The 22,568-nt window shown below is 36.4% G+C and overlaps 1 protein-coding gene across 1 annotated transcript in view; it reads right to left on the minus strand.

Annotated features, from left to right (window-relative positions):
- The window catches only part of LOC145507206 (uncharacterized), an 83,725-nt gene extending 62,276 nt beyond the window's left edge, over positions 1-21,449 (minus strand). Inside the window, exon 1 of the mRNA XM_081493260.1 lies at positions 21,395-21,449. Within this exon, the coding sequence (XP_081349386.1) occupies positions 21,395-21,403 (9 nt within the window). The 5' untranslated portion in view covers positions 21,404-21,449. The remainder of the gene's footprint in view (positions 1-21,394) is intronic.
- Between the last annotated feature and the right edge of the window lie 1,119 nt (positions 21,450-22,568).

Here is a 22,568-nt window from a genome sequence, read left to right on the forward strand (position 1 = left end):
AAACTCAACATGTGATAGTATTAAATGTTGAGGTGTTTTCTAATTTTCAATTATTTTTAAATTGATTTGATGAGCTCCATATCTATTGTGGGAAATAATTCTTTTCTCATTATAAAGACTGAAAAATATATTATTGTCATTTTCAGTTGATCTATTCTGTATATTAATCTATCTCTGTTGCAGCTGCCGTCTCTGGTGGCTCAGATGGTAAGGAGTCTGCCTGCAAAGCAGGGGACGTGGGTTTGATCCCTGGGTCAGGAAGATCCCCTGAAGAAGAGAATGGCAACCCACTCTAGTATTCTTGGCTGAAGAATCCCATGGACAGAGGAGTCTGGCGGGCTACAGTGCATGGGATTGCAAGAGTCAGACATGACTGAGTGACTATCGCTGTTTTATAGGTTGACAGTACATTTGCCCAATCTGTAGCTTTTTAAAATCTGGGATGGGGAGGGAGGAGGGAGGGGGGTTCAGGATGGGGAACACATGTACACCTATGGCTGATTCATGTCAATGTATGGCAAAAACCACTACAATATTGTAAAGTAATTAGCCTCCAATTGAAATAAATAAATTTTAAAAAAAGAACTAAAAAAAAAAGACAGCAAAATAAATAAATAAATAAAATCTATCTATGCTATGCGTCTGGGCTTCCCTCGTGGCTCAGTGGTAAAGAATCTGCCTGCCAATGCAGGAGATCCAGGTTCGATCCCTAGGTCAGGAAAATCCCCTGGAGAAAGAACAGCAACCCATACTAGTATTGTGGCTTGGAAAATCTTATGGTCAGAGGAGCCTGGCAGGATACAGTGCTTGGGGTTGCAAAAGAGATGGACAAGACTTAGCAACTAAAACTAAAATAGATGCTGAGTATCTATCTATGCATCTATAGATGTATCTATATAACTACCTACTTATCACATCTTTTTTTTTCCATTCATCTATTAATGATACTTTGGTTGTTTCTGTATCTTGACAACTGTAAATAATGCGTGACTTGGTGGTTACACTTATTAACATTTCTACAAACAGTGCAAGAATGTTCCCTTTTCTCTATATCCTCACCAGCACTTCTTATCACTCATCTTTTGGTGATATTATTCTAACTGGTGTGAGGTGCTATCTCATGGTGGTTTTGATTTGCATTTGCCTGATAGTTGGTAATGTTGAGCATCCTTCCATGTATCTGTTGGAATGGCATTATATTTTTAAGTTTCAAATCCCATTTACTTATTCCTGGTATGGCTTTTCTATATTAATCTTGTGTCCTGACAACTTGCTATAGTTCCTTATTAGTTGCAGAAGGGTTTTTGTTGTTGTTGTTGTTCATCCTCGTATGTTGTTGTTTAGTCACGAAGTAATGTCTGACTCTGTTGTGAGTCCATGGACTGTAGCCTGCCAGGCTCCTCTGTCCCTGAGAATTTTCAGGCAAAATTACTGGAGTGGGTTACCATTTCCTTTTCCAGGGAATCTTCCCGACACAGGGATCAAACCCACCTCTCCTGCATTGGCAGGTGAATTCTTTACCACTGAGCCACCAGGGAAGCAGTTGCGCAGTTGGTAAAGAATCTGCCTGGCAAGGTGAGAGATGTAGGTTCACTCCCTGGGTCAGGAAGAGCCTCTTGAGGAGGAAATGGCAACCCACTCCAGTATTCTTGCCTGGAAAATTCCATGGATAGAGGAGTCTGATGACTGAGAATGCACTCACTCCAGTCCTTGTATGTTTTCTACATAGGTCATCATGTCATTTATAACAAAGTGTTCTATCTTTCTATATGCTTATCTATCTGCCTTTTGCATTGTTTTGTCATCTTTTTACATTAGCTAGTATTTCTGGAGAAGGAAATGGCAACCCACTTCAGTATTCTTGCCTGGTGAACCCCGTGGACAGAGGAGCCATGTGGGCTACAGTCCATGGGGTTGCAAAAGAGTCGGACACGACACAGCAACTAAACAGCAACAGTATCTCCAGCACAATGTTACAAACAGATGGTGAAAGGAGAGATCCTTGCTTTGTTCCTGGTCTTAGCCGGAAAGCTTCAAGTTTCTCGTCATTAAGTATGATGTTAACTATAGTTTTTTAATGGATATTCTTGATCAAGTTGAAGAAACCCAATCTATAGCTTTGTTTTCTACTTTTTGAAGTTTAAATTTTGGTGTAGTCAAAATTTCAAATGTTTCCTTTACAGCTTCTGTGTTTCTATGTTGTTTTTAAAAGCCTCTTCTATATGCAATTATAAGCATAGGTTTCTATAATGTTCCTATAATGCATAATATAATTTTTCTTATTATGTGTTTGAGGATTTGACTTTTACCTATATAGCTTTAATCTGTGTGGAATTTCTTTTTGCCAATGGTGTAAAATAGAGATTCAACTTAATTTTTTTCTCTCAGTTTGAGACAAAATTCCATACATTTCTATCCTCTCCCTGCTGAGTTATATTAACAGCCATTATCAATTATTGAACATTTATCCATATGTGGGTTCATTTCTGGACTGTATTCTGTTACAGTAATCCATTGGTCTCTTCTTGTATCCATATTGTGATGTTTTAATTCCTGCATTCTTCTGACTTTACATTGCCTGCCACTTGCATGTTAATGTTAGCAAACTAAATACCATGTTTCCCAGAAAGGATTCTGGCAGAGAGTGGGAGTTAAACTGACGTTTATTGAATTTTTTTCTTTAGACTTTGAGTTGCCTTTGGCAGACTGAAAAACTAATGTACTTGAGAATAAGATAAATTGGCTTTTCTATTCTCTTTCCCAGTCTCCCATCTTAGAAATTTTGGATTCAAGTAAGCCTGATTTATTAATCTCCACCTAGGGGAAAAGTTGGCAGGCTACCACATTCTGCTTATAAATAGTTGTGTTTACCGAAAGATATATTGGGCTGGAACCTCCAGAAGCCCTTACGGTCAAGGGTTTAAAGAAGCTGCAGTTCTTCCTTTTGATTGTTATTATGTATCTTTGAAGAAAATAGCAGGATCTGAAGATGTTTACTACCTGAGAAAAGGGTATTTCACAAGCATTGCTTTCAAAAGGTTTTATTGATGGTTTTAAAATGTAAGTAAATATCAACAAAGCAGCAGAATACACAGCATGAAATATTCAAAAGTAAAATAATTTGAAGCTTTCACTAAAAGGGTTAATTATATTAATAAGAATATTGTGAAAAGAAGTCCTGAATATGGTAGAAAAAAAGAAACTAAGGAGTATAAGGGATGAAAGAAAATATCCCTAGAGACCATTACCCTATCTGGCAGTTAAGTCATTTCTCATTGCTGGATGAGAAAAGTAATTTTATTTTTGTTTTTATTAGCTATAATAACTTTCCAAAGTCATTTGGATTTAGGTCAGAATAAAGAGCAATATACTTTTAACTGTTTCTAAAATGTACATTAGAATAACTTACTGTTTAAATGAGCTAATTAATGCATGGTAACATTTCCCTTCTTGCATTCTCACAAACTTTTCCTTTTATTATTCATCACTGAACTGTTTTGCATTTATGACCCTTATTCTTTCTGCATGTTTGTGCTAATGGAGTAAATTTAATGTATCTGATATTTTTATCTTAAGAAACTGTGGATACAAATAAAAAAATCATTGGACATTATAATTCATCAGATGTTATAGACCATAGGAGGTAGTATATGAATGGCACCTATGTGTGGTCTACTGGAGGCTGATGGAGTCCAGGGAAACTGCAGGCTGAGTTTGGGGAAAAAGGAAAAGTAGATCTTGCTCATTCTGCTGCTAAGGTCCTTCTTTTGCTAAAGCCTTTAGGTTATTGATTTTTAATCATGTGCCAGGCCTAAGAAGAAAAGCACTTTGCAGCACCTGGGAATCTAAGTGTGAGTCTGTATGGCATTGATAAACCACATCTTCTTTGATCCTTCTTGACTCTCACTCATATTCTATAAGGTGTCATCTAGCTATTGTTGGATATTTAAAAAATAATGAGAAGATATTAATCAAAATTTAGTTCCTATGATAAAAATTACTTTTTGAAAACCAAATTGTTTCAAAATATGTTCATACTTTAAACTGATACTCTTTAGTGTTTAGGGGTAAGGTGAAAACCTTAGTTTTTCTTTGCATAATGTTGATATATGCTACTGCTATTCAAATAATTTTAATCCCATAGGGCTTAGCACTGCTGTTAGATCTTATTAAAACTTTTTAAAGTTTGTAATCAGATTTCCTAAAGAAAAGGAAGTAAAAGCAAAAATGAACAAATGGGACCTAATTAAACTTAAAAGCTTTATCAACAAAACAAAGAGGCAACCTACTGAATGGGGGAAAATATTTGCAAATGATATGACTGATAAGGGGTTAATATCCAACACATATAAACAGCTCATTTCAAATGTTAATTAAAGGTAGGATATGACAAGAGTATACCTGTTAGTCCTATCCGAGTTTCAGCTTCAGCATCAGTCCTTCCAATGAATATTCAGGACTGATCTTTAGGATGGACTGGTTGGATCTCCTTGCAGTCCAAGGGACTCTCAGTTTGTCAATTCTAAGTATATTGTCTAACCTTGCTTTGGCACTGTTGTTTAAATAACAAAACAACAATATAGTCACAAGAAAAGAAGAATTCAAACTATAGACTCAATTAATTCCATTATTGTGATACTAAGAAAATTAATCTCATGACTACTTGACTAAAGAAATAACTCAGTCATGTTGTACAGCAGGCTCTTATTAGTTATCTATTTTATATATAATACTGTGTATAGGTCAGTCTCAATCTCCCAGTTTGTCCCTCCTACTTTACTCCCTGGTAGCCATAAGTTTGTTTTCTACATCTGTGACTCTATTTCTGTTTTGTAAATAAGTTCATTTGCATCTTATTTTTTTAAGATGCCACATATAAGTGATAAGTATGATATATATCTTTCTCTGTCTGCCTTACTTCACTCAGTATGACAATCTCTAGAACAGGGGACTCTACTCAATAGTCTGTAATGGTCAATATGGGAAAAAGGATCTAAAAAAAAAAAAAGAGAGAGAATATGTATATGTATTACTGATTCACTTTGCTGTACACCTGAAACTGATGCAACATTGTAAATCAACTAGACACCAATAAAAAAAATTAAATAAATCATGTGTTCACAGGGCCGTATACCTAACAAAGTATCTTCTGTGTTTTCCTTCCAGTCCCTGGCAAAGTAGTAGAATGCATGAATGTGAAGTTCAGGTCCCTGGATTTGCCTGCTACTTGGTACTAGAGTGGCTTTGACTAGGACACCTAGCCTGTCTGAGTTCTGTTTTCTCTTGCTGAAAAAGTGGCAAATGTCTCCTTCCTCACAGACCTGTTGAGATATCAAATAGGTCTGTGCATAAAAGCACACAGTAAACTAGAGAAATGTATATTAAACTAGTTAGTCAAATATTAGGCATTTCTTATGAACAAGTGTGTATAGAGTTCGTGTAGAATACTTAGTTCAAAGGGGCCTCTGATCTATAACAATATTTCATTTGCCTTTGGTCCTACCAAAGGCTTTACTGTAATTATATTACAGCTAGGCATCCTGCAGTTACAATTGTGAGGTCAGAGATGGTTGTTTCCATTCTCCCTCAAACCATTTTCCAGTTCATTTTTCTTTTCATATCCTATAAGATGAACATTAAGACATAGGACCTCCTTTTAAAATTCTTGTAAGGATGTCATGAGAAATGTGAAATTCCTTTCAAAAAGTGCTTCAGATATAGAAAGAGATATTATTCTTTGTTTCAAATTCTCTCATTTATGCAGGGGAAAATTTCTTGAACACTTATACTCAATACAAGCTGCACGGTAATTTAAGACTGTCTCATACCTTTAAGACAGACCTCATACTGTCTCATACCTGTCATCATGACCTGATGAGGGTCAGAAACAGATTTGCCTTAGTTTATTTGCTTTTCTGTGAACCTCTTACTGTTAGGTTTTCCATTTTTTCTTTGGATTGTAATTTTATTGTTTTCATTTCTAAAATCTGTATTATTTTTAGACTCTTCTGTTACATTTACAGATTATTATCATTACTGGAGCTTTCTGACATAGGCAGTTTCTGATTTTCCCTTATATGTAATTAAACTCAGTGCTCTCAAAGGCTTACACAATCTGCAGACTCAGATTCAACAGTAGTAGCTCAAAATGAAGTAAAATCAGATACAATTTTAGATTATACATTCAATGTATAAGCAAAATTTGCATTTAAGTTGCCCTCTTCCAAGTAATCTAAAAATAATTTACCCCAACTCTTTTTTCTGGATGAACATGAATGATTTATCAGTCTCAAATTCCAGTCCTTGAGATAGACATATTGTTAAGAAAAGAAAATTATCGATTAACATCTCTCCATTTCTTTCTCTGTTATACCAGTCCTTTGAACATGCATAAACTGGATTTCAGAATGCTTTGAAGGAAACATAAGTTTTGAATAGTCTGTTTTTTGGACAGGGACCGTATGTTTGTATTAAGTACATTTCAGGTACATAGTAAGTTGCTCAGTGAATCCTTGTTGATTTTAAGGGAATAGAAAGAATGGAGAAAGACCTTGGCAGTTGAGGGTGGGAGAACATAGAGACAAAAGTAATGCACAGGTTGGAAACCAAGTCTTAAAAACAGAGGTATATGAGCCATGTGAAGAGGTCCAAAATAGAATTTAGAATGAGTCAAAGTTCACACGGTGTAAGCAATGCTGTATTCCATGAGAAATTAGGAATCTGAAAGATGTGTTCAGCAAAGCTGGCTGAGTGAGTCTAGATGTTGGCAGAAGAAGAAACCACATTTCCCAACCAGAGTCAGAAGATCTCTCCTTTAGACAAAGCTGGGAACATCGTGAGAGAAAGGAGCAGTCACAGGACCCTAACTCAAAGAGAGTGGGTGAGTGAAAAGGCCATCTGAGTTTTGTAATGGGAATAAATAAAAAAGAGCAGAAGGAAACATGATGGCAAATTGTACTTATCAGGGTTAAGGGTGAAGTCTGACCTTGTAGCCTCTCTTCTGTACTTCCTACTTGGACATCACAAAGGTCAAAAGTCATCTGTATTGTAGGATCAGTTCAGTTCAGTTCAGTCGCTCAGTCGTGGCTGACTCTGCGATCTCATGAACTGTAGAACACCAGGCTTCCTTGTCCATCACCAACTCCTGGAGCTTACTCAAATACATCTCCATCGAGTTGGTGATGCCATTGAACCATCTCATCCTCTGTTGTCCCCTTCTCCTGCTGCCTTCACTCTTTCCCAGCACCAGAGTCTTTTCAAATGAGTCAATTCTTCGCATCAGGTGGCCAAAGTACTGGAGTTTCAGTTTCAGCATCACTCCTTCCAATGCATATTCAGGACTGATTTCCTTTAGAATTGACTGGCTGGATCTCCTTGAGAGTCCAAAGGACTCTCAAGAGTCTTCTCCAACACCACAGTTCAAAAGCATCAATTTTTCAGAGCTCAGCTTTCCTTATAGTCTTACTCTCACATCCATACATGACTACTGGAAAAACCATAGCTTTGACTAGGTGGGTCATTGTTGGCAAAATAATGTCTCTGCTTTTAAATATGCTATCTTGATTCCAGCTTGCACTTCATCCAGCCTGGCATTTTGCATGATGTATTCTGTGTATAAGTTAAATAAGCAGGGTGAAAATATACACCCTTAACGTACTCTTTTCCTGATTTGGAACCAGTCTGTTGTTCCAAGTCCAGTTCTAAGTGTTGCTCCTTAACCTGCATACAGATTTCTCAAGAGGGAGGTCAGGTGGTGTGGTATTCCCATCTCTTGAAGAATTTTCAACAGTTTATTGTGATCCACACAGTCGAAGGCTTTGGTGTAGCAGAAAAATATGTTTTTCTGGAAATCTCTTGCTTTTTTGATGATTCAATGAATGTTGGCAATTTGGTCTCTGGTTCCTCTGCCTTTTCTAAATCCAGCTTGAACATCTGGAAGTTCATGGTTCACGTACTTTTGAAGTCTTGCTTGGAGAATTTTGAGCATTACTTTGCTAGAATGTGAGATGAGTAGTTTGAACATTCTTTGGCCTTGCTTTTCTTTGTTATTGGAATGAAAACTGAACTTTTCCAGTCCTGTGGCCACTGCTGAGTTTTCCAAATTTGCTGGCACACTGAGTGCAGCACTTTCACAGCATCATCTTTCAGGATTTGAAATAGCTCAATTGGAATTCCATCACTTCCTCTAGCTTTGCTCGTAGTGATGCTTTCTATGGCCCACTTGACTTTGCACTCCAGGATGTCTGGCTCTAGGTGAGGGATCACACCATGGTGGTTATCTGGGTCACGAAGATCTTTTTTGTATAGTTCTCCTGTGTATTCTTGCTACCTCTTCTTAATATTTTCTGCTTTGGTTAGGTCCATACCACTTCTGTCCTTTATTGTATGCATCTTTGCTTGAAACGTTCCCTTGGTATCTCTAATTTTCTTGAAGAGATCTCTAGTCTTTCCCATTCTAGTGCTTTCCTCTATTTCTTTGCATGGATAACTGAGAAAGCCTTTCTTATGGCTCCTTGCTATTCTTTGGAACTCTGCATTCAAATGCAGAGTTTCGTCTTTCCTTTTATGTTATGTCTTTCCTTTTCTCCTTTGGCTTTCGCTTCTCTTCTTTTCTCAGCTATTTGTAAGGCCTCCTCAGACCACCAATTTGCCTTTTTACATTTCTTTTTCTTGGAGATGGTCTTGATCACTGCCTCCTGTTCAATGCAGGAACTTTCATCCATAGTTCTTCAGGCACTCTATCTATCAGATCTAATCCCTTGAATCTATTTGTCACTTCCACTGTATAATCTTAAGGGATATGATTTAAGTCATACGTGTATGGTCTAGTGGTTTTCCCTACTTTCGTCAATTTAAGTCTGAATTTGGCAATAAGGAGTTCATGGTCTGAGCCACAGTCAGCTCCCAGGCTTATTTTTGCTGACTGTATAGAGCTTCTCCATCTTTGGCTGCAAAAAATATAATCAATCTGATTTCAGTATTGACCATCTGGTGACGTCCATATATGAGTCTTCTCTTGCAATGTTGGAAGAGAATGTTTGCTATGACCAGTGCATTCTCTTGGCAAAACTCTATTAGCCTTTGACCTGCTTTGTTTTGTACTCCAGTGCCAAATTTACCTGTAACTCCTACAGGTAAAGGACTTCCTACTTTGGCATTCCAGTCCCCTATAATGAAAAGGACATCCTTTTTGGGTGTTAGTTCTAGAAGGTCTTGTAGGTCTTCACAGAACCATTCAATTTCAGCATCTTCAGCATTACTGGTCAGGGCATAGACTTGGATTACTGTGATATTGAATGATATGCCTTTGAAAAGAACAGAGATCATTCTGTCGTTTTTGAGATTGCATCCAAGTACTGCATTTCAGAGTCTTTTGTTTACTATGATGGCTACTCCACTTCTTCTAAGGGATTCTTGCCCACAGTAGTACATATAATTGTCATCTGAGTTAAATTCATCCATTCCAGGCCATTTAATTCACTGATTCCTAAAATGTCAATGTTCACTCCTGCCATCTCCTGTTTGAGCACTTCCCATTCCTTGATTCATGGACCTAACATTTCAGGTTCCTATGCAATATTGCTCTTTACAGCATCAGACTTTACTTCCATCACCAGTCATGTCCAGCTGGGTGTTGTTTTTGCTTTAGCTCTGTCTCTTCATTCTTTCTGGAGTTATTTTTCCACCTATCTCCCGTAGCATATTGGGCACCTACCAACTTGGTGGGTTCATCTTTCCGTGTCCTATCTTTTTGCCTTTTCATACTGTTCATGGGGTTCTCAAAACAAGAATACTACTGTAGGATAGTCAAGACACAAAAGCTTTGCTGTCCAAGGGACTTTCAAGAGTCTTTTCCAGCACCACAATTTGAAAGCGTCAATTTTCGGTGCTCAGCCTTCTTTATGGTCTAAATCTCAAATCCGTACATGACTACTGGGAAAACCATAGCTTTGACTATGTGGACCTTTGTTGCGAAAGTGATGTGTCTGTTTTTTAATATGTTGTCTAGGTTTGTCAAAACTTTCCTTCCAAGGAACAAGCTTTTTTTATTTTCATGTCTGCAGTGATTTTGGAGCCCAAGAAAATAAAATCTGTCACTGCATCCACTATTTCCCTTTCTATTTGCCATTAAGTGATGGGACTGGATGCCATGATCTTAATCTTAGTTTATAGAATTAGCCATTTCCTCACAGATACTAAGATCTGTTTTTTAGCATCATCTCCCATGTTTAAAATTATTGCTTTTCTGATAACTTTACTGAAACATATACCATTAACAGTGATATAGATGGAATAAGTTCTGCTTTGGATACATACCACTTCCTTGAACATATCAGGAAATGAAAGCATTGCTGATATTTGATTTTTGAGGCTATGTTTTCCTTCCCATACTTATAACAATTATGTGTTTTAAAAGTATTGTTTGTTGTAGGCATACCAAATATAACCATTTAAAGAAATTGCTGAGTTTCCTTAGCACCAGAAATATGCATTTAATCATAATCTACTGCAACTTATAAATAATACCTGCATGATGTAATTGAATCTCATTTCTGTTATAATAGAAGATATTTTGATTATTACAAGATAGTTACTTCACTTAACAAGCATCTGATAAGGTCAACTTATCCTTTTAAATACAGAGCAGTTTAAATGTCTAACAGACATCAAATATCTGACATACACAGTCTCCCCTGAAACGAATGCAAAAATGCATCCATTAATAGAATATTGTACTGCTTGCAATAAAATCAATACTATACTGTAACCCTTTCATGCTATTACAATCATTCTCTGAAGAAACCTCAAAAGAAGTGATTAATGTGAGTCTTAACTGTTAGGAGTAATTTATATTTGTCTATGCTAACATGTCACAGGAAATACAGTTTATTGATTTGTGTCATGAATCTAGCCAGAAAGTATAATGCTAATGATGTTTACAATCAAAATGCAGAAGAAAAGGAAAATGAGCAGTATTCAAATGATATTAATGTTTTGCTTAAAAACTTTTTCTAGAAAACTAGATTTTTTTTAGTATAGTCACTTTGGGTATTTTTGTTCCCTTATGTGAGACACCTACAGGTAGCCCTGTGATTCTAATTAAGGTGAAAAAACCCTTTTTTTTTCCAGTTGAATGCACAATAATCTGGTATGTAAAAAGCATTTAGGAATGAGACCAAATGTGGTAAAAGAAAATACAATTCTTTCAAAACAGAGTAAAATTTCATAAGCATAGACTTCAGTCAAACTGTGGCTTTCTTTGAGGACCAAAAATAATTAGGTAGTAAGGACTGGTCAATTTATCCAACACTGTTGAATGAGTGTGCTGGGTGGGCCTGGGGTGCTAACGTGGTTAGGTGGTGGATCCATACAATTTGAGGAGTTCACAGTTCATTGGTTATTATATCATGCGAACATTTATAATGCACTTTAAATCTAGGCAAACATTGAAATTAATATTTTTTATAAGAAAGAGTGAAATGTTACTTATTTTGCAGAATGACAGTTTCCACTCTGCCTCTAGGTACATATTAATTGGGACAGGTATGTACAGACTCATATACATTTATGTATAAGTACAATCTTATTTTTCCCAAGATTATGGTACTTTTATTTTTAAAAGCATACAAGAATCTTGAGAGCTATAAAAATTGGTTTACAAGATTTGTAAGATATGTGGGTAGTAAAGGAAAGCATATCTTAACATGCCTTTAAATATTTATATATAAAACAAAAAAGCAAATAGAACTAATAACAGAGTATAGTTGAATGATAAGAACACAAGATAAGCATGCTAACATTGTTGTAGTTCATATACAATAGCCCCAAACTGCACAATTCTATCTGAACAGGGAATAACATGTCACCGCATTGTTGAACATTAAAACCAAGCAGAGTAAATATAGACACTTCCTCTGTCTCTGAATGGGAAAATAAAAGGTTATATAGGAGTAAGTTGTTCCTTAATTAAATAATAGACTAAATGCAAACAGTAATGGGGGTTTTATGGAACTTCAAGCTGATTTTAGGCTCATATAAAAGAGCAAATAAACAGAATACTAACACATTTTAAACACAATTGTTTACATTAAAACATGCTATTTAAGAACTATCATTGTGGGGACAGAAAAACAAATGAAGGAGCTATAGGGACCAAAATAGATCTACATACCTTTGAAATTTAATACATAATAAAGAGAATACTTAAAATTGTCAGGAAAAGGATAAGTGCTGAAATCCAACTGCCTTTCTATGAAAAATTACTATCTCACACTAAACAAACAAGAAATTCTGGATCAATTAAAAGCATTATACATTTAAAGACTATTTAAGAAGAAAAGAAATGTAGGGGGATGTTGTTTATTAATATAATATTGCAGTAGGAAAGACTTCCTGAGTGAAACACAAAATCAGATGCCACAGAAGAAAACTGACATATTTGACTACATCAATTAAAATAACTGTATGGCAAATACAGCCATAATACAAATAAAGTTAAAAGATAAAGAATAGATTGGGAGATTTTGGGCATATATATGTATATGTTCTAAAGGATAGTATTCATACAAGAGAGTTTCCACAAAGTTACATTGAAGAGTAGTATTAAGATGCCAATGAAAGAAATGGAAGCTAGATAGTTCATATGTGGTTAATAAATATTATTTCTTTAAGTATCATGAAATTTTTAGTGGGGGCTAAAATAAAATGTATATCCTAACTATACATTTTTCTTTTTAAATACTCACATATTCTCTCTTCTCACTGTGTACTTGCCAACCTGCACCTACATGAATTTTTAATTTTAGTCTTCTAGTTTTACACCCTGACAGGTATAAAATACCTGTTTCCTTAAACCTTTGCTTCATATGTTATTTTTCTAGCAATTCTTTTTGCAGAAGGGTATTCAAGAAATGAACTATCATAAGCCTGCTGTTACAAAATATCTATTTATAGGTAGGCAACTGGCAGAGTTACCATAGAAACTAAAACAGTAATCAGTTCAGAAACAATGAAAGTGTAAGTAAAGATGTGAGTATTATGAATAGAAAGCATTAAAACACAAAATGCCTCATAATGATTAAAAAAAAGCAAAATAGAATTTTTTTCAAAGGATGATAATAGAAGGGAAAACAATTATGGTTTATCTACCAGTATAAATTTGTGCAACTGTAACAAAGGTTGGCACATTCTTATTTCAAGATGCCGTCAAGAAATCAGTTATTTTAAGAAACCAGAAAATATAAAACTCTAATGTACTTTGAGAGGTCTATATACTAAGACAAACGACTATTATTCCTCTTTCTTAATTTCCAGTATTAGACATATTTCAAGTGCAATTTCAAAATCATTTTGATTTGGCAGGGAGATATCTTGACTCAAAGGCTTCCCAGGTGGTACTAGTGGTAAAAAAACCCTGCTTGCCAATGCAGGAGACATAAGAGATGCGAGTTTGATTCTGAAGCTTGGAAGAACTGATGCTTTCAAATTAATACAATTATTGCATAGATGTTTTCAGCTGACCTATTTAGGCCACTAAGGAACAACAATTTGAAAGCATCAGTTCTTTGGAGCTCAGCCTTTTTTATGGTCCAGCTCTCACATCCATACACGACTACTGGAAAAACCACAGCTTTGACTATATGGACTCTTGTTGGCAAAGTGATGTCTGTTTTTTAATACGCTGTCTAGGTATGTCATAGCTTTTCTTCCAAGGAGCAAGTGTCTTTTATTTTCACTGGCTTCAGTCATCATCCACAGTGATTTTGGAGCCCAAGAAAATAAAATTTGCCACTCTTTCCATTTATTCCCCATCTATTTGCCATGAAGTGATAGGACCAAATGCCATGCTCTTAGTTTTTTGAATGTTGAGTTTTAAGGCAGCTTTTTCACTCTCATCAAGAGGCTCTTTAGTCCCTCTTAGCTTTCTGGCATTAGAGTGGTATCATCTGTATATCTGTGGTTCCCTTTGTAATTCAAAAAGGATTATATTGGAGGACAGGGAGATTTCAGTTAGTTCACTTCAAAAATAATTCTCTTAATGAAACAGTAAACTTGCTATTTGACTTTGAAATGTTAAAGGTCTCCCATTCATCTTAACACCCAATTAGTACACAGTAAATATGAGAACTAACAGAACAGAAGAGGCCATTTTAACTAAGTGTAATGAGAAAAAGAACAGTGGTTGGCAACTCTCAGCATAAGAAACCCTGATAATAAAGATAGTCTGGTGATGACTTTTATGAATCAAATTAAAAACAGAGGAAAATATTTCTTCTGTTTTTATTTGAGCTTTTAATTTGAATATTACAGACAGACAATATGTGTGAAAAAAATTCTATGAAAGAACTTTCACCAAGTGAACCCTCAAATGTTAGCAGTACACAAGTTGAGGAACAGTATATTGCCAGCATCCCAAAGCCAGCTTTATACCCCTTAGCAGTCACCACTCATCACTCCCAAGGCAAACCATTATTCTGACTTTTACTATTATGAAATAGTTTTATCTGATATGAAATTTATACGAGTAGGATCACTCTGTCAATACCACTTTATCTATGGGGTTCCTTTTGCTTAACATTACATTTATGATATTCAGTCATATTTTACATGCATTTGCATTTTTCATATTCATTGCTGTATAGTGTCTAATTGTGTGGCTATGTCATTTTTTTCTTTTAAATTTGTTCTACTGTTGACAGGTGGTTTTTATCTGGGTTTTTCCAAATAGAGCTACTCCAAATATGATTGTGCATACACAATTTTTATCAACATATTAATAAACATTTTTGGAGGGTGTTCACTGTTAGCAGAAGGAGAGTCTGGAGATCCTTCCTTCTGTGGGCCTTGGTTTACAGTAAGGATGAAAAAAAGAATCTAAAGTCTCACCCATTGCAAAAAAGTTTATTATCTAAGGAAAGACTAGGTTGCAGAGAGTTGGAGGCAACTGAGCACACGCAAAGAAAGAACAGAGAGAATGCAAGAGAGAGGTGGGCTACGCCAAGGGAGGCAAATGGCCCTGCAGGACCAGGTACAGACTTAAGGCAGTCATTTGCATAATCCAGTCATTTGCATAATCCAAGGGGGTTGTTGATTGACAGACTTGATTGACAGCTGCAGGTTATATAGCAAGATGCTTTACTGTGCATGTTCTTCTCATAATTCAGCCTGTTATAGTTAGATGTACTTATTGATGGAATTGAGGTGGTGGTAGTGATAAAGAATCTGCCTGCCAGTGCAGGAGATACAACAGATGTGGGTTCAAGCCCTTGGTTGGGAAGATGCCCTGCAGTAGGAAATGGCACACCACTCCACTATTCTTGCCTAGAAAAGTCCATGGCAGACCAGCCTGGTGGGCTATAGTCCATGGGGCTGCAAAAAATCAGACAAGACTGAGTGACTAAATAACATTCCAACAGATACTTGGAAAGAGGCTCAACATCACTGATTATCAGGGAAATGCAAATCAAAACCACTACGAGATAGCACCTCACACCTTTTAGAATGGTCATCATCAAAAGACAAGGGTTAAGAGGTACTGGTGAGGATATGGACAAAAGGAAACACTTGTGCACTGTTTTGTAACCAGTAGGGAAAACAGCATGAAGTTTCCTCAAAAAATTGAAAATAGTACAATTGTATGATTCAGCAATCCTGCTTCAGGGAATATATACAATGGAAATGAGAATATGATATTGGAGAGATATCTGCACTCCCCTGTTAAACGACACATTATTTACAGTTATCAAGATACAGAAACAAAGTATCCATAAATAGATGAACTGATGAAGAAGATGTGATAGGTAGGTAGCTAAGACAGATGGATAGATACACAGCACTGCTGTTGTTGTTTTAGTCACTAGTTCAGTTCAGTTCATTTTAGTTGCTCAGTCGCGTCCAACTCTTTGCGACCCTATGGACTGCAGCATGCCAGGCTTCCCTGTCCATCACCAACACCCGGAGTTTACTCAAACTCATGTCCATTGAGTCAGTGATGCCATCCAACAATTTCATCCTCTGTCGACCCCTTCTCCTCCTGCCTTCAATCTTACTCGGCATCAGGGTCTTTTCAAATAAGCCAGTTCTTCACATCAGGTGGCCAAGGTATTGGAGTTTCAGCTTCAGCACCAGTCCTTCCAATGAATATACAGGACTGATTTCCTTTAGGATGGACTGGTTGGATCTCCTTGCTGTACAAGGGACTCTCAAGAGTCCACAGCTCAAAAGCATCAATTCTTTGGCACTCAGCTTTCTTTATAGTCCAACTCTCACATCCACACATGACTACTGGAAAAACCGTAGCTTTGACTAGATGGACCTTTGTTGGCAAAGTAATGTCTCTGCTTTTTAATATGCTGTCTAGGTTGGTCATAACTTTTCTTCCAAGGAGCAAGTATCTTTTAATTTCATGGCTGAAGTCAACATCTACAGTGATTTTGGAGCCCCAAAGAATAAATCCCTCAATGTTTCCACTGTTTCCCCATCTATTTCCCATGAAGTGATGGGACCAGATGCCATGATCTTAGTTTTCTGAATGTTGAGTTTTAAGCCAACTTTTTCACTCTCCTCTTTCACTTTCATCAAGAGGCTCTTTAGTTCTTCTTCTTCTTCTTCTTCTTCACTTTCTGCCATAAGGGTGGTGTCATTTGCATATCTGAGGTTATTGATATTGCTCCCGGCAATCTTGATTCCAGCTTGTGCTTCTTCCAGCCCAGTGTTTCTCATGATGTACTCTGCATATAAGTTAAATAAGCAGGGTGACAATATACAGCCTTGACGTACTCCTTTTCCTATTTGGAACCAGTCTGTTGCTCCATGTCCAGTTCTAACTGTTGCTTCCTGACCTGCATACAGGTTTCTCAAGAGACAGATCAGATGGTCTGGTATTCCCATCTCTTACAGAATTTTCCACAGTTTATTGTCATCCACAGAGTCAAAGGCTTTGGCATAGTAAATAAAGCAGAAATAGATGTTTTTCTGGAACTCTCTTGCTTTTTTGATGATCCAGCAGATGTTGGCAATTTGATCTCTGGTTCTTCTGTCTTTTCTAAAACCAGCTTGAACATCTGGAAGTTCAAGGTTCACGTATTGCTGAAGCCTGGCTTGGAGAATTTTGAGCATTACTTTACTAGCGTGTGAGATGAGAGCAATTGTGTGGTAGTTTGAGCATTCTTTGCCATTGCCTTTCTTTGGGATTGGAATGAAAACTGACCTTTTCCAGTCCTGTGGCCACTGCTGAGTTTTCCAGATTTGCTGGCATATCAAGTGAAGCACTTTCACAGCATCATCTTTCAGGATTTGAAATAACTCAACTGAAATTCCGTCACCTCCACTAGCTTTGTTTGTAGTGATGCTTCCTAAGGCCCACTTGACTTCACATTCCAGGATGTCTAGCTCTAGGTGAGTGATCACACCATTGTGATTATCTGGGTCGTGAAGATCTTTTTTGTACAGTTCTTCTGTGTATTCTTGCCACCTCTTCTTAATATCTTCTGCTTCTGTTAGGTCCATACTATTTCTGTGTCAAAAACAACAGAATGATCTTTGTTCATTTCCAAGGCAAACCATTCAATATCACAGTAATCCAAGTCTATGCCCTGACCAGTAACGCTGAAGAAGCTGAACTTGAATGGTTCTATGAAGACCTACAAGACCTTCTAGAACTAACACCCAAAAAAGATGTCCTTTTCATTATAGGGGACTGGAATGCAAAAGTAGGAAGTCAGGAAACACCTGGCGTAACAGGCAAATTTGGCCTTGGAGTACAGAATGAAGCAGGGCAAAGGCTAATAGAGTTTTGCCAAGAGAATGCACTGGTCATAGCAAACTCCCTCTTCCAACAACACAAGAGAAGACTCTACACACGGACATCCCCAGATGGTCAACACCAAAATCAGATTGATTATATTCTTTGCAGCCGAAGATGGAGAAGCTCTATACAGTCAGCAAAAACAAGACTGGGAGCTGACTGTGGCTCAGATCTTGAAGTCTTTATTTCCAAATTCAGACTTAAATTGAAGAAAGTTGGGAAAGCCACTAGACCATTCAGGTATGACCTGAATCAAATCCCTCATGATTATACTGTGGAAGTGACACATAGATTTAAGGGACTAGATCTCATAGACAGAATGCCTGATGAACTATGGTTCGTGACATTGTAGAGGAGACAGGGATCAAGACCATCCCCATGGAAAAGAAATGCAAAAAAGCAAAATGGCTGGCTGAGGAGGCCTTACAAATAGCTGGGAAAGAAGAGAAGCGAAAAAGAAAGGAGGAAAGGAAAGATACTCCCATTTGAATGCAGAGTTCCAAAGAATAGCAGGGAGAGATAAGAAAGCCTTCCTCAGTGATCAATGCAAAGAAATAGAGGAAAACAACAGATTGGGAAAGACTAGAGATCTCTTCAAGAAAATTAGAGATACCAAGGGAACATTTCATGCAAAGATGGGCTTGATAAAGGACAGAAATGGTATGTTTCTAATTAGCACCTTCCTAATATGTAGTGAAATTGAAGGCTTCTGCAAATGGTTGGTAGCCACATGGATCTCCTTGTTGTGAAGGGCATACTGTAACAACGATTGCTTCAGGAGGGAAATCTGTAATCTGGTGTACATATTAATAGTCTACATTTTAAATAATACCTCTGGTGGTGATTATTCACGATAGTATATGGCAATGTTTGCTGTCAGTATTCACCATCAGGACAGGGACTGTATTTTTGTTACCATTGTATTCTGGTGTCTAACTGAGTGCCTTGTTTTAGGTAATTGGCTTTGCAGTTAAATATGAACATTTTAAACCATAAATTTCTTTATAAGTACTGCATCAGCACTACTTTAGCTACATCCTGCTAGCTTTGGTCTATTATGTTTTTATTAGCATTTAATAGGAAATATTTTCTAATTTCCCTGTGGTTTATTCTTTGCTCCATCAGTTGTTTAGAAGTTAATTTATAAATATTTGTAGATGTTCTAGATATCTTACTGATTTTTTTAATTAAATGCAATTGTGATATGAAAACACATAATTTCAGTTTTTAAAGATTTATCCTGATTTGTTTTATGGCCCAACATGTGGTCTGTCTTAGTGAGCATTTCATAGTACACTTAAAAAGTATATTCTTCAGTTTTGTATAATGAGTAAACATTAGTTAGGTCAAGTTTGGCCATGTTAATTCAAAACTTCAATGTTGTTACTGATTTTTTTTTAATTTTTTTTTGCTTGTTCTATCAATTACAGAGAAACAGATGTTAAAATTACTACCTGTGAATGTGGATTTGTTAATTTCTCCCTCTAGTCCTATTAATTTTTGTTTTTAAGTCTTGAGTCATTGATTTCTGGCTTGGTTCAGACTGGCTGGGCTGATTATCAGTACCTTTAGTTCTCTTCTCTTGTGCCAGTCAGATTTCGCAAAATGAATTTTTCAGTCTTTGACCTGGGGATTATTAGTCTATCCGTCATCATTTCTGAGATCCCAATGAGGGGAAAAGTTGGGTTTTCAAAATTCAGTATATGACCTATAGACTTTGACTTAACTCAGCTTTTAATATGGATTTCTGCCCCGATCTGTGGTATGTGCTTCCAAGGGACAGACTTCTTAACCTTCTCAAATAAGCTTCTGTCTCACCATCTCAAAGACAAATGTTCAGTCTTCTGCAGAGGTTGGGAATGGACAGTAAAGAAAATTATTTGATGACTCTTGCTGATTCTTAAACAGCCTCTTGTTTTCAGCTTCACTGTGTCTCCATTTTAAGGGTAGCTGGTGCTATAAATTCAGCATGTGGTAGAGGTGGTAAAGAACAAATTGGGTTGCTTCTAAGTTTCCAAAGTTTTGTTGCAAAGCTGATGATTGTATATGAAGGAGTTAGTTGCTGAAAGTATGCAAATTGAGACTATTGCAGTCTACAGCTGTGTTATTGCTGAAATTCTAGCATCATATATTTAGTTTCCTATGAATATTTATTTGTTTACTTAAATAAAAAAATGTTTCTCCCATTTCTAAATGATTTCAATCAACACATTATTTTTGGGAGATTATAAATCTCCCTTTTAAATTCAGATTGCCCTGGGTAGGAAGTATAACACACTGACCTCCTCATTAGTCATTTACATTGTATTTCAAAATCACTTAATCAGGCCCATGTAGCAAACAAATGATAAACCAGCCCATTAGGACTGGGAGTGTGGGCAAGTAACAACAAGAAGGAATTTTGGAACATTGGAAGCTTGCAAAGTGGGGACCTAGAGCAACTGGGGTAAAGAAGGGCTAGAGCGATGTCATGGGTTATGGATAAGAATTGACAGATCAGACAGAGTTTTATGATGAGTTGGGCATAGAGAGAGAGGAAAGAAGAATTCAAAGATAATTCTGAGATCCAGGACTTATCTGTTGTCAGTATTTTAAAAACTCCTCTTCAAAAGCTATAAGCAGAAATTTTAGAGTTCACATGAGAATTATTTTTCTAAAATGAAAATTTTCCTCTGGGCCCTTAAAATATAAATACAGGTCAGATTTGTTTTCTTATATTGAGTATCAGAAATTGTTTGTAAGTTACCAATTTTTCTTTTAAATTGAATTATTTCCTATTAATTCACCTTGTAAATTTAGAAAACTTTTAAAAGTTATTTATTACTTTATTATTATTTTTTGATTTTTCAGGCTCTCTGTCAAGTACTTAGTGTGTTTACAGTTAGATGTACTACAAAGTTAATATTTTAGAAAAAGTGATTATCTTGTAACGCTTTAAATTTCTCCTAGAGTATTTGTGTTAGCTGGCTTTTTCCTCCATATTCAAATAGTACCAACCAAATTTTTTAAAAAATATAGTTAATATACTGATTTAAAGTATTTTTGTTTTCAGAGACAAGATAGTTCATTTTCGTATGGTAGTCTATCACTATCACTATGGAAGGTTTTAGATACGACTTTTGAAAATGCAATTGAATTAGGTAAATGTGTTGCTCATAACACTCTGGTGGTGTGAGTTCAGTTTCCCTTTAGGCAATACTCTAGCTTTAACAGGTTTTTTTCCATGGTTATATTTGTTCCTATGGAAACTGACCTCTTTTGTCCTCTTCTCTCTCTTTTTATCACTTTAGAAACAGGTTACAGAAGCAACAGCCAGGAGGAAACATGAAATATTCATACCATCACTACTTAGAAGCTTCCACTAACATACTAACAGCCATATATTTTCTCTTACAGGCTATGCACAGACATGCACAAGTCCACAGGCCATATATTTATATATGTTTAACAGTCTAGACCACAAGAACTGGAAAAATTTCTCTGACTTGTTAATGAGGCTACCCACTGATAATGCTCCAGAGCTTTGCAAGGCATGTGTGGAAGTGGTCAGGATAGGGATAACAGAGCTGAAAGGTGATGATTACTCACTGGGAACATCTCAGCTCTGAGACAGCATGAATGTGGAGGCTCCTGCTGTGCTCCTGGTATCTATCAATTAACAAAATATTAGAAATCGATCAAAAACTCAGTTTAGAGATAGGAATCCTGCTCTGGATAATCTTGGATTTTGAAAGAATCCCTTGTGTTTTCCCCCCAAGACTGCTTCTAAGGGATTCTAAACAAACTGTGGTATTTTTTTAATAAAAAAAAAAAAATAAACGAGAAACTGAACTCATATTAGAACAAGGCCACTGTTCAAAGGTCCATTATTGAATGAAGCAATACTTTTTTTGCTATTGAGAAGGAACTTCCCAAGCCAATTTCCCTTGATGGGATTTTGATGGATTAAATTTCTTGCTCCACTTATCTCCAAATCTAAATGTGTCCTCCAGACTGAATGAGTTGGATATTTTTGAGCCAGATACTCACCAAGAAGGAAAAAACGTCAGATTCTTGTGGCACACCATCACATACATAGTTGCAATCCCAAAATCTGGCCTGTCAGATTAACAAACTCACTAACAAGCTCACTAGTTAGTGAGTTTGACAGAGTCTTCTAACTTCTTAAAGTTTTTGTCTCTCATTTTTCAAATTGAAACAATAATACCTAAATTGTCAGGAGAATTCAGTAAATTCATATGGATGCTTTTGAGTTTCTCCAACACCAATGCAGTTTAGTTGGCACTCGAAATACAATGGAAAAACATAGTTCCTGTTCTGAGGAATACTGCCCAATGGAATGTTTTCCAAGTGTTAGGTGAATAATTATCACCTGGGGTACTTATTAAAATGTAGAATTGAGATTGTTAAGATAATGGCTCTAGGGGGCTGGGAAAGAAACCCCTTACTGGTGCGGAATGAAGTCTGCATTATGTTCTCCCCAAGTGCTAATTTATGCGGTGACTAACATTAGTCTAATTAAACCAACATTGCCTTATGGCTGGATTTTATATTTCTTAAAGTCCTGCTCTAAATGACATTTTCTTTGTTACTGTATAAATATATGTACTTAGTATTTGAGAGGTAGATTTATCATTACTTTAATAAATATCAAATATCCTATTCATTGGGCTTCCCAGGTATAGTATTAAAGAATCCATCTGCCAAGGCAGGAGAAGCAGGAGACGTGGGTTCAATCCCTGGGTTGAGAAGATCCCCTGGA

Source organism: Giraffa tippelskirchi, chromosome 5 (genome assembly GCF_054371585.1).
Source record: "Giraffa tippelskirchi isolate mGirTip1 chromosome 5, T2T-mGirTip1v1.2.pri, whole genome shotgun sequence".
Lineage (NCBI taxonomy): Eukaryota > Metazoa > Chordata > Mammalia > Artiodactyla > Giraffidae > Giraffa > Giraffa tippelskirchi.